Here is a 12,309-nt window from a genome sequence, read left to right as displayed (position 1 = left end):
ACTAAGGTTTTAAATATACAGTTGCTCAGGCCCCAGAAGTACCAGGACATCCCCTTTCAAGAGGCTGGGGCCTCAGTCTGAACCCTGCCCTGCATGTGGCCTTGCACCCAAGAGGCTGGGGCCGCACTCCGGACATTTGCCCTCACAGCCTGTGCTGTGGCCATCAGGAAAACTTCTGCTCAGGGCAAAAGTTCCTGAAGCAAAGTGCCCGTGGCATGTTCCTTCTTTTTCTGTGTTGTCCAACAAAACCAGCCTCCTCCCCATCTTATGGAATCTGCAGAGACTAAATTCCATGTTAAAACTGGAACTGGATAACTCTGAGAACAGTGTTAGAGAAAGCAACAGTCTACTCTGCAGAGAACCCCATCAGGACAGCATTCGGGTGGACTCCCGTTCTGGAGGAGGATAGGAGCAGAGGCAGGACAGGGGGAAGAAAACAAGTCAGCAAGTGCGTTAGCTGCTGTCCCTTCCCACCCTTCTGAGGACGGCATCTGGTTAGCAATGAGCTTTATTACTAGCCCTCGCTGTTCAAATCTTAGCACAGAAATAGAATGTTTAAGTGAAGAAAAAAGGAAACCGATTACAGTTTTCGGATTTTCTCATAACCGAAGCTCGCTCTGAATCCAGGGAATAGTCTTCTGTTTAAACAGAAAGGGCCAGAACTGTGGCACGTTAAGCTGGCAGACAGCTGGAAAGAGGAGTGGAGTGATGGAACTGTGGTCAGCTCCACGTGACAGTGATCACTTCATGAGGAAAGAATCCATGGAGATGCAGCAGCCATCTGCACGCTGAAGCTACCTTTAATGTCCTCGCTCATCTGGAGACCAGGGTTAAATCCCTGGGTTGGGAAGATCCCCGGAGGAAGGGCATGGCAGTCCACTCCAGTGTTCTTGCCTGGAGAATCCCATGGACAGAGGAGCCTAGTGGGCTACAGTCCAGGGGGTCAGAGTCAGATACGACTGAGCAACTCAGCACAAGATGTCTGTAAAATGCTTTCAGTGCCCAGGAAACTAATCAGCAGCAAAACAATGACAACATAAAATAGAAACACCACCCATCACAGAAATGAAGTGAGCCACTTGGAAGCAGACTTCTCCAGGAGACCCCACATTCTACCGTGAGCCCTTCCCTCTGGCAGGAGCCCACAGGACAGCGGGCTGGGACAAGAGGTCTCGCTTTGGCTCTCACCTGTAACTACAGCTATGTCCCAGATTAACCCTCTGGAACAGATGCTGAGGGAGTCTAGAAGTTAATGATCAGGATATACTTTCTGGCATACCTTCTACCTTGAGAGAAAGAGATTTAAACCAACCAAATTTAATACGGAAGTTGATGCATGCCTGCCAATAATAACAAAAGATGCACTGACCTATAAAAAGTCTTTTAATATATATTCCAGGATGGCCAATACAAGCTGGTTAGGTAATCTAGCCCTTGTGAAGAGTTCTTTTAACAGTCATATAAAAATGCTTTGCCTTATTAAAAAAAAAATCTACATTGACAAAAAACACATCCACCAATGGGCTTTTTTTCCATTTTCAGGTTTGCAAGATAATTAAAAATACATACATATGCATCTCTTGAGCACATCGCTGTCCATTAGTTAATCAGTTTTGGCAATACACTGCACAGAGGTATACCACCATTGGTTTCTGACATTAAGTTAGCTTTAAGCTTATTGGCTATTCCTACAACTGGAGGCAACTTGGAACCCAGTCCCTGGAAAGCATTTGCAGGATTTACTACCCGTTTGCCTGACACCTTTTCAATGGTGAGAGGTCTGGGAACAGATTTGCTAATCCAAGGGTGTCTTAATGCTTGAGCTGGGGTCAGGCGGGCAGAGGGGTCCCACTGGAGGCATCTTTTCAGAAACTCTATAAATAAGTAGTCCTCACACCCTTTCAGCGCTGTCCCCCAATCTTTGCTGCCTGGGGGGCCCCGCTTCTTACCCCTCCGCGAACGACCTCCCACAAGCACTGCCCTCCCATCGGCCTGAGTGGTCACAGAACAGTAGCGAGGCAGGCCCTTGGAGTTAATAAAGTACTTGGCACGTTTGGACTGTTCCAGAAGTTTTGCTGGTGGCATCCCCAGAAGCTCCATCATACAGGCCAGCTGGTCTCCTTCATCCTCTCCAGGGAAGAGCGGCTGTCCTGTCAGAAGCTCTGCGAGGATGCAGCCAAAACTCCATATGTCGATGGGTGTGCTGTAGCGGCTTCCCAGGATGATCTCCGGAGCTCTGTAGAACCGAGACTGGATGTAGGTGTACAGCTTCTGGTACTCGAAACAGCTGGAGCCAAAGTCAATGACCTTGGTCGCACTGCGCCCATGCTGTTTCAGGAGAATGTTCTCTGGCTTTAGGTCACAGTGAATGATCTTGTTTTTGTGGAGCGCATCCAAGGACTGCAAGATGGATTGAGCAAACTTGCGAACTAACTGGATGCTAAAGCCCTGGAACTTGTTTTTTTTAATGAGCTCATAAAGGTCTATGCTCAGCAATTCAAAGGCCATGCAAACATGGTTCCGGAATGTGAAACTTTCTAACATGTGAATAACGTTCATACTACCAGTTTTATCCTGCTTTTTAAGATGTTCCAAAATCCGGATCTCCTCGGCTGCTTGGCGATGGAAGCGCTTTTCATTGCGTACCATCTTCAGGGCTACGTACTGCCGAAGTTTGTGATCATAGACCCGGGCTACCTGCCCAAAACTGCCCTTGCCAATAATTTTCAGCACCTCATATCGATAAGCTAGATGGTCTCGAGGCACGTGAATATAGGACCCATCTGCATCGTCATACCCACCGTTATTAGGACCACCAATAACTCCATGTCTTTTTTTGGCATTTGGACCCACAAAGTAAATTTCTGGATAATTGACAATTTCCAGCTTCTCATAAGCAGTGAGGTGATGTTTATATTGCTTCAGGGCCTGTTCTGGAGTCAGAGGCACCATTTTAGATGCTTTGGATGAACTGCTGGCTTTCACTGTATTCAAACTATCTGAACTTTTACCCTGAGAAGTGGAGGGAGAGCATTTTTCAGAGTCGTTGATACCATCTGACTGAAGGTTGTCGGCTCTTCCACTGCCAAATTCTTGAAATAGCTGTTCTACCTTCATCTCACCTCCATTCAGGAAGCGTTGAGTAGGATCTCTTGTTAAATGCTCAGTGGTGATCTATGGCAAAGAGAAATGAACCTGTTAAAGTCACTAAAAACAGTGGAAGGATGGAAGAATCTTCCCCTGGACTGAACAAAACAACAAAACATGTCCAGTTGTGTAGTTAAAAGACCCAAAAGTGAGATGAGAAAAGCAGGCATCCCTAGAAACCTATGCTATGCTAATCTTCAGACTCCGTGACTGTTAAGGGCACCCCAACTCCCTACATATGTCTTGCTTTGTTCCAGACAAGATTGTCATCTTACCATACCCTAAACATGCTAGATTCCTTCTAACAGGTGTGTCTTCCTACTGAGGATCTTTCCACCTCATCCACTTGAATCCTACACTCTGTCAAAGGCTGATTCTCCTCCTCTCTCTCTCCTACTCAGGGCCACTCCAAGCCCGCACTGTGGGTCCACTCACGTCTCAACTGTAGCTTTTCCATCTACCATATAATCCGGCACCTGATTATACATATACTGTCCTACACTGTTCACACCTGTTTCCAAGTATCTTCCCAAATCTTAAGGGCACGTATCAGGAGCAAAACAATGCATGTTACAGTGTTCTGTAAACAATAAAGGGACAGAGGCAGGATGCGAAGCCAGCGCTTCTGACTCAGTCAGAACGTTAATACAACTTGGCACCAGCTTCTCCTGGTGTCTGTTCTAACTCTCCAGTAAGGCCTGAGTGCTGATCGTGGTCTGGAATCAACCAAGGCCTCATCATCTACTCCAGGGTCCCCAAATAAATTATTCCATCTTCCTACCTCCCTTCACTCAATCACAAAAGTTCTAATCCAGAGAAGACTCCTGAGATCATGGAGGCCGATTCTTTCTGTATCTGATGAGGAACAGTGAGAATCCAAGGCCCCTGTGGAAAGGGGCCTCTCCTAAAGAAAGATAGCCTCTTTCTTTCCTTCTCTCCCAGGCTCACAGACACATACACCACTCTTCCTCAGCAAGAGCCTACACGACAGAGGCACACAACTCTTTACTTGATTTTGCATCACCTTTTTCTGCAAAGAACAGTAAGCCACAGAAGAAAACTCTACTTATTGAATATCTCTGAAATAAGATTCTTTGAAAATAGATGGAGAAAAAGGGCAAAAAACCAAACACCAAAAAAAAAAAGAGAAAAATGTAAGAAGGTGCTAAGAAGAAGAAAAGGGAAAAAAATGTTAAATCCACTGTTCGAAAAAAAAAAAAAAATTCCAGGACAGTTCCAAGAACAATTTTTTTTAATGGATCTGAAGAACTGCACCTCTGATGTGTCTGAGAGCCTCTATGATCATTTCAGGGGAGCTCTGAGCTATAGTTATGATCTCTTAAAATATGACACAAATTATAAGGTAATGATCCAAAGTGCCCAAATATTTAAAAAACAGAATTTTAACAAGACCTAAATAAACAACACCTAATCTATCATCTATATAAATAAAAATATAAATAAAAACAAAAAAGGGATGAAAAAAATTGTCAGCATATCTAGACAGACCCTAATTTAGTTACAAAAGCAGGATATTAGTTCCTGCCTGTTCCTGTCCTATAATCAATTTAAACATTTATAGAGTACTACAGGTACAAAAATGAGGCATTGCACCATCTTACATATAAGCAAAGCAGCCAGTACAACTGTAGCCATACTTTGGAGACATTGGGTTTCTAAATAAAGAGGTAAGACAGGGACCAGGAGAGATCTCTGATACCAAAACAGAGAATGATCACTAGTCAAGAAGTGCTAAAATATAAATATAAAGCAACATTTTTCTTTTTCTTTTTTTCCATTTATTTTTATTAGTTGGAGGCTAATTACTTTACAATATTGTAGTGGTTTTTGCCATACATTGACATGAATCAGCCATGGATTAACATTTTTCTTATCATCAGTTAGATCAAATAATTATTCCTGTTTTTAGGGATGTTCAATACTACTATAAAAGTAGTTGTAGTGAACAATTGAGATTTCCAAAAAACATGTGATCTCAAGGCTCTACAATCTATTAGGAGACATGCTTTGCTGAACTAAACAACTATAACTGTTTGATTTTAGCTAGATATACACAACAAAACCGAACATTTGCATGCATCTCAACCAGTTTTCCTTAACATTTTTATTATCTAACCTAAACGCATCTAAATATTTACTCTAAAGTCTTGGGGACACATTCTTAAAAAATATGAAGTCAGAGGCCTTGGCTGGGATGGCCACACTGCTCAAAAACTGTTGGTCACAGGACAGGTAAAACCTTTAGCCCGGTTTCTTAGCCTGGATTTCTCCATCTGTAAAATGTGGATAATACCACCTTGTAGTATGTTAGGAGAATCAATTAATGATATATGTGAAAGACCTTTGCAAATGATAAAACAGGTTAAAAATACTGGTAACAATTAGGGAAAATTCTCAGCACAGTAAGGTTTAAACTCTGATACACCCTCCCTTCCCCGTCTAGCTTATCTTTTCTCTCTGTGGTGCCTTCCTCTGTGGCTCCAGACTCCCCCTCCACCAGATGTCTGGCATTAAATATGCCTTCTGCTCCAAGAAGGGCTTCTTGATTGGGCTTCTCTTAGGATGCATGGAAACACTTCACCCACTTTCTCCCCCACATAAAACCTGCTTGCAACTTGCTATACAATTTAATGTGCTACCACCTCTCCAGAGCTATTTGAACTTTAATAGAAGATTAATGTCTTAACCCAAAGGAATAACTGTCTAGGAACTCAACACGCTGGTAGGAAAGCTATCTGTGGTCCAGGGTCCATCCCTGGGTACTTCACCTAACTCTGCCTACAAGGAAGGCTGCCCTGGCTCTCGAGGTCTTCACTTCTGTTTGTGATCAAGAGAGGGTCTCAGGTACAGAACGTTAATAAGAACAGATATACAACAGAAAATTAACTGCCACAGAACTATTACAATAAGATTAAGGACGTCATTTGGATTTGCTGACTGTGGTTTTTCCTTAAAATGAGCCTAAATCTCTCTCTCTGCAATTTAAGTCTTACTTTGCTCTCTGGACTTGCACAGGAGTATCCAAATTTCCATGCTAAAGCTCTTCAGATACCTAAAAGGGTTGTTCTACCCCACTGTTTTTCTGTAGACTCATCATCCCCATTGCAACCTCCACCTCACACGGCTTGTGATCCCACGTTCTCACCACAGGCTGTACTTTGTGCAAGCGTGGCGCCCAGAACAGAACCCAACACTTCAGGTCTAGGCCCCCATGGATTGTCAAGTTCTGAATCTCCAATGCATCTGAAGAATTCCAGGAAGGAATTTTTCCACACAGGGAGGGGTTCTTTTCTTAGCTTTCTTTCCTTTCTTGTAAATAACTCAAATACTGGCCTGAATCAATTATGCATCAAATCTGCTGTGCTATAAATAAAAATCTTTCTTTCATTGTTCTAGAAGAATCTACAATTCCACACACATGTTAAAGTAGTTATAGAACACCACCCTCTCACTCTCAACCCTAAATCTCTGCAACACAAAGCTAACCTACTAAAAGCCTAGGAGCAGATGATTTATCATTTACAATGAGAATGTAAGGCATCTCGGATAAACAACGAAGCTAAAAGCCTTTGTGAAATGAGCAGTAGGGTCCTGGAGTCATGGCATAAAGAGCTACAAGTGTCACTAAGAGGTCCAAAGCAGTGTAAAAAAAAAGGTTTATTTCTTTCGAAATGTATTTATTTACTTCTGGCTGAGTTGGGTCTCTGTTGCTCTGTGTGGGCTTCTCTCCTTGCAGAGCTCGGGCTCCCGGCTACTGGCTCAGAAGCCGTGGTACCCGGGCTTCACTGCTCCACCGCATGTACGATCTTCCTGGACCAGGGATTGAACCTGTGTTGCCTGCACTGGCATGCGGATTTTTTAACTGCTAGTCCACCAGGGAAGCCCTCAAAAGTACTTTTTCAGCAAAGTTTGCAAAGACACCATTGGGTTAGAACATAAAACCTTGTGTTTCCAAAATTGTATTATTGTGAGTATCATAGAGTAAAAAAAACTCATTTTGATCCTGAAACATTAGTAGGCAATTTAACTGCCCTACTAGACAGCTTCCCTGGTGGCTCAGATGGTAAAGAGTCTGCCTGCAATGCAGGAGACCTGGGTTTGATCCCTGGGTCAGGAAGATCCCCTGAAGAAGGAAATAGCAATCCACTCCAGTGTTCCTGCCTGGAAAATCCCATGGATGGAAGAGCCTAGTGGGCTACACCCCATGGGGTTGCAAAGAGTCGGACATGACTAAGCAACTAACACACAGACAGTGATTAGCACTGACAACTAATGGCCAGTGCTGACGTTAAAATGGCCTATTATCTATATTCAATTATCATCTCCAAATTCTCTAGCGTTCTTTCCAAAATAATGTATATTAAAAATAATTATGCAATTTTATTTTTAAAATATTTATAAATTATACACAATTTATATCAATTAATAAATGTTTAGCTCTTAATTTAAAAAATTAGTTAAAATGTATTTTAAGTCACATGATGACCAACTGCAAAAGTTTCCTATAGAGATATGCTAATGGTCAGTAAGTAACCAAGAAATCTGATCGTCAACACAAGAACTACATATATGGTTCTGGAGTTTTCAGAAGTTTTTATATATTATAAAAATAAGCTGGCAGAGAATGGAAAGGAAACTTATTGCAATCCAGAAAGGAGATTAAAAATAGGGTTACTGGCCTTCCAGATATATTTAGCCCATATTCTGTAATATTACTAGCCTTGAAAGCAGTGAAAAGGTTGATTTTTAGTGGCAAAGCTGACAAACAGCTGGGAAGGACGATGAAAAATGCAAGCAGTTCTTTATATAGAAATAATTTTAGGTCTTAAACAGAAATATGAAGGAGAATTATTGATAAATTAGTCAGCTCAATTATTCAATTTGTTCACTAGATGACATGCAGCAAATTTTAAAACCACAGGATAGCTTCTCCCTGTCATGAAAGTTGTCCAAACCCCACTCTCCCTATCACTCTATGTGTGCTGAGGGAATAAGAATTAGTTATTTTTATTACCTTAATAAAATGGTGTCAAAAGCTAAATGCCTGCAAGCTCCAAAATGAATAAATGCATCAAAACCAAACTGTACTGTTCAAGTTTTATTTATGATCTATAAAATGGTTCTCTTAAGCATACTAATAAGCTAGGACTGCATTTCTACCTTGCAGAAAAAAACACACCTCTAAGTTCAGAGGTATTTTCTGTTCCTTGTTTTTGTTAAAATGAGCCATCATAATACACTCTATATATTTATCATTCTATTAAAAAAAATAACCATTATCTAGACAAAAGTAGCATGCTATTTTTTCCCCTTATTTATCCCAGTGATTGGAAGGAATAAATAAATGGATTCCAAGTCAAAATCATTCTGAAAAGCTAAACTTGGACCTCAGAACCTGTTATTTCAAAGTCAAGAGAAACCAAAAAGAAACAAAAAAAGGGCCTGGGTTAACCAGTGTAACTGTACCTTGATCATTCAAAGTAGCACTTCCTCCTTTCAGGAGGACCATTAAAGCTCAAAGAATTACTTCATTTACTTACATTTAGTCTTCTGGGTAGAGGTGGTTCAGAAGGATTGCAGAGTACATTTGAACAGGGTGGGCATTTGGTTTCATCTATCATCATGAAGGTATCATAGACACCATCCCCCAATCTAGTTGAAAGGATTACAGATAAAATCTGTCAGTAACTAAAGTAAATAAGTTTGTATTTCCAAAACACCTTGTGTTTTAACTACTTCTTATCTTCTACAAAGAATAATTAATACAAACAAATGTCCACTCTGTATATACACTACCATATGTACAATAGCTAGCTAGTGGGAAACTGCAGTATGTATATAGCACAGGGAGCTCAGATGGGTGCTCTGTGATGACCTAGAGGGGCAGGGGAGGTACACGGGAGACTCAACCGGGAGGGGCTATATGTGTAACCTGTGGCTGATCCACACTGTTGTACCGCAGAAACTAACACAACACTGTAAAGCAATTATATCCCAATAAAAATGATTATGGTGGGGAAAAAAAAGGTTCACTTTGAATTTTGGCACTGAACACAAACTACAGAGGTATTTTGCAAAGGAAGAGAGGAAATCCAACTTTTCTCTTTTTGTACCTAAAGAAATAAAAGTATTTCTAGGTTTGTATTTTGTTTTGTTTTGTTTTTTAATTTTTATTATTATTTTTTTTTTCCAGTGGGTTTTGTCATACATTGATATGAATCAAGGATTTCATTTAACTTACTACTTGAAAACGAAGACCAGTTTAAATACAGAAGCCTAAAAGCTAACTAGAACAAACAAGACGGAGGACTGCATTTCAAAGTCGGAGACATGGATTTTAATTTCAGCTCTAAAACTGGCTACACCAGCTCCCTCTCTGAGCCATTTTCTACACAGTTGTAAAGGGAAGAATAGTTCCAGTCTACACCTTTCTGGGTCTTATAAGCAAGAAATAAAAGGCCTTCTTAGGGCTGTCTTCTCTTTACTTACCTACTTAACATCTATCTAATTTGTAGAAAAATACAGTGAATTCTACAACAAATACTAAAGAAATTATCTAAATCACAAGCATTTCATGTCTTTAACCACTTAGTTTTCCAGTGGATGGTGGAAGCTAAATGCCAAGTGATTACAGATTATTTCTCTGTACTTTAAAACTGTGCCTCCACCACTGGAAGGGAACACAAAAGACAGAGAGGATTTCTTTAATCCACAAGATGGCCCTGAATAATGTACTGCCACCAAGAACACGGACTTCCCAGTAACACACATTAGCACTTCACTGTATCATTTTTACAAGATATACTATGAATGCAATGATAATGATCCAGCGGCCAGGGAAGAATTTTTTTTTTAATCTTTAAAAGCATACTGCAATAATTCAGTGGCTTGTAAAAACCGTTTTGCAGAATTAGTTCTAGAGTTTTCTTAATCAATGTGTTATAGAAATACAAAGAATTTTTTAAAAGCTCAAAAAACAAACCCTAACAACCCACTACAAATATTTTTAGAATGTTCTCTTTTTAAAAAACAGTCACGTTCTGATATAACTATGTCTTTAGCGGGAACTGCTTCACTGACAAGAACCAAAAATTCTGGATGCGACTGATTCTTGGCCAAAAGCAGGAATAAAACAAACACAATGGGACAGACGTCCACATTTACAGAGAAAGACAGATGGAAGACCTACAAGATTTCCCATAAAGAGCCAAAGGAAGTGTCCATGCAAATGAAGTGGGGAGCGGGGGAGGGGTCCCTTCTATTAAGGTGTAAAATACAATGCAAGGTGGAAAAACTCTCCAAACAGGATCCACAGAAAAGCCCTACCGGGGAGAGCCCCACACCTGCACCCCGAGGCCAGACCACACCCCTCAGGGCAAAGTCCTCGGTTATCCCTGTTCATCCTCCCCAGTTTGCTAAGAAGCCCCTACAAAAGTCCCAGCTTCTTGGACTTCTTGACCGTACTTCCCCGATCGAGGGCTTCAGAGAGAACCCCAGGGTGGGAATTATTTCCCTAGCCTCCTCCCCCACTGGGCTGGGGAGGAGGGCAGCGGATGGAGAAGAAGGCGGCGGGCCAGAACCCTTCCCTAACCCTCCCGCTGGGGGTTCGCTCAGCCTCCAGCCCGCCCATCCCCGCCCGGCTCCCCGCCGGCCAGCGCCAGCGCTCACCGGAGCGCCCCAGCCCGTTACGCCCGCGGCGCCGTTACCTCCGCTGCTGCGGCGGGAGTGCGGCCCCCGGCGGCCCCTCATCCTTCCGCCCGGGCCCGCGAGCCGTGCCGCCCATCCAGCAGCTCGGGACCCCGCTGGGGGGAGGGGCGGCGGTTGGAGAGGCGGGCGAGCGGGCGGCGTCCACCTGCGCCCGGGCGGCTGCCTCCCGGGCCGCGACGCTGCCCCAGGAACTCGCGTCTGGACACTGGCGCTCCGCGCGCGTTCGCTCGGGACTGGCCCGGGTCGGGAAGAGCGAGAAGAGCAGCTAGCGAGGGAGGCGGGAGGGGGAGCGGCGCGGTCGCCTAGCAACCGCGGCACGCCCCGGGAAACGCCTCTGCGCAAGTACGCGGTGACGCACGGGGGCGGGGCCGAGCGTCCCCCGCCGCGGGGCACGCCTCCGGGAAGCGCCTGGGGAGAGACCCCAGGAGGTCGGGAGGAGGAGGCGGCCTTCGGGGCGGCGGAGGTCCTCTGGCCGCAGTCTGAGGGCTGGGGACCCGGGCTGTGTAGGGAGAAAGGCCCTGACGGAGGGTTTGTGAAGTAACCGCCCTCGCTTTCCGACGTGCCGCTGGCTCCTCATGGCCATCTACCCCTTAACACGTTTCAGCTTGGAGTTCTAAAACCTCCCTTGAATATGAATTTTAAAAGAATGGGGAAAAAAAGGGGGGGGGGGTAATTTGTCAGACTGAGGGGCACTGAGGGGGCATCCCTCCGGAGGGTAGTAAGTTAACGAAGGAAAGCAATATTAATAAACGCATTTTGTCTGTGACACTACCGGCGCGACAAACGCTTTCATTTAACCATACCGGATGACATCCCACTTTTATATAGATTTAACTAGGAATTATATAATTTAAGCTGAGGTATAAATTATATAATTTAAGCTGTGGTTGGTCCGACTCCCCTACCACGGGATGCCACGGGCTGGTATGGCTCAGAGCCATGTTAAAGATGAAGAAACTGAGGCCAGAAACGATCACGTGGTTGGCGAAGCCTTAAACTAAAACTTCTCCAGCTTCCCAGGCTTCCTCCTGCTGCGCCAGACGCCGCGGAAGGAAGGCTCTTCTGGTCTTTCTGCTTGGAATGGCTGGGATTTTTTTCCCCTTCCTTGTCTGAAAAGTTAAGACGCCTTGGCAACACCAAGGTTAGGCGGATTTGTCTAGTTGGGACGAACGTGAAAGGGAAGAAGGTTACAACAGAAGAACAGAAGTGTTGTTTTCTCGAGCGTGACATCCAATCGGATTTCCTAAACCTACAAAGCACGAGGCAGGTCATCTGACCTTAGAGAACTAAGCATTCTGGAAATGCCGAATATGCGCGCCACCTGGTGGGGCTTAGGGACTCATTGCCCCGGGCCTGCAGAACATAGTTCATAAATCTGAAATTTTCCACCCAAGGCTCATTTCCGTGTGACTAAAAGTCATATTCCCTATTCTC

General features: G+C 43.7%; 1 protein-coding gene across 1 annotated transcript; it reads right to left on the bottom strand.

Moving 5' to 3' along the window:
• Positions 1 to 1,370: 1,370 nt before the first annotated feature.
• On the bottom strand, positions 1,371 to 11,030 carry DYRK3 (dual specificity tyrosine phosphorylation regulated kinase 3). Its single transcript, XM_061159951.1, has 3 exons — positions 10,875 to 11,030; positions 8,709 to 8,820; positions 1,371 to 3,174 (listed from the first exon to the last, which is right to left on the bottom strand). Exons 1-3 carry the CDS (start codon positions 10,949 to 10,951, stop codon positions 1,600 to 1,602), a joined length of 1,764 nt encoding a protein of 587 aa, XP_061015934.1. The 5' UTR covers positions 10,952 to 11,030; the 3' UTR covers positions 1,371 to 1,599.
• Positions 11,031 to 12,309: the final 1,279 nt, after the last annotated feature.

Source organism: Dama dama, chromosome 14 (assembly GCF_033118175.1).
Source record: "Dama dama isolate Ldn47 chromosome 14, ASM3311817v1, whole genome shotgun sequence".
Classification (NCBI taxonomy): Eukaryota; Metazoa; Chordata; class Mammalia; order Artiodactyla; family Cervidae; genus Dama; species Dama dama.
This window is presented reverse-complemented; position numbering and strand designations above follow the sequence as displayed.

What these genes read in the sequence shown, in the direction of transcription:
- DYRK3 (XM_061159951.1), bottom strand. Translation starts at nt 10,951, where the DNA reads ATGGGCGGCACGGCTCGCGGGCCCGGGCGGAAGGATGAGGGGCCGCCG. An exon ending in CTCCCGCCGCAGCAGCGGAG is followed by an intron (nt 8,821 to 10,874) that starts GTAACGGCGCCG and finishes CCTTTCAACTAG; the next exon opens with ATTGGGGGATGGTGTCTATG. An exon ending in CTCTACCCAGAAGACTAAAT is followed by an intron (nt 3,175 to 8,708) that starts GTAAGTAAATGA and finishes TCTTTGCCATAG; the next exon opens with ATCACCACTGAGCATTTAAC.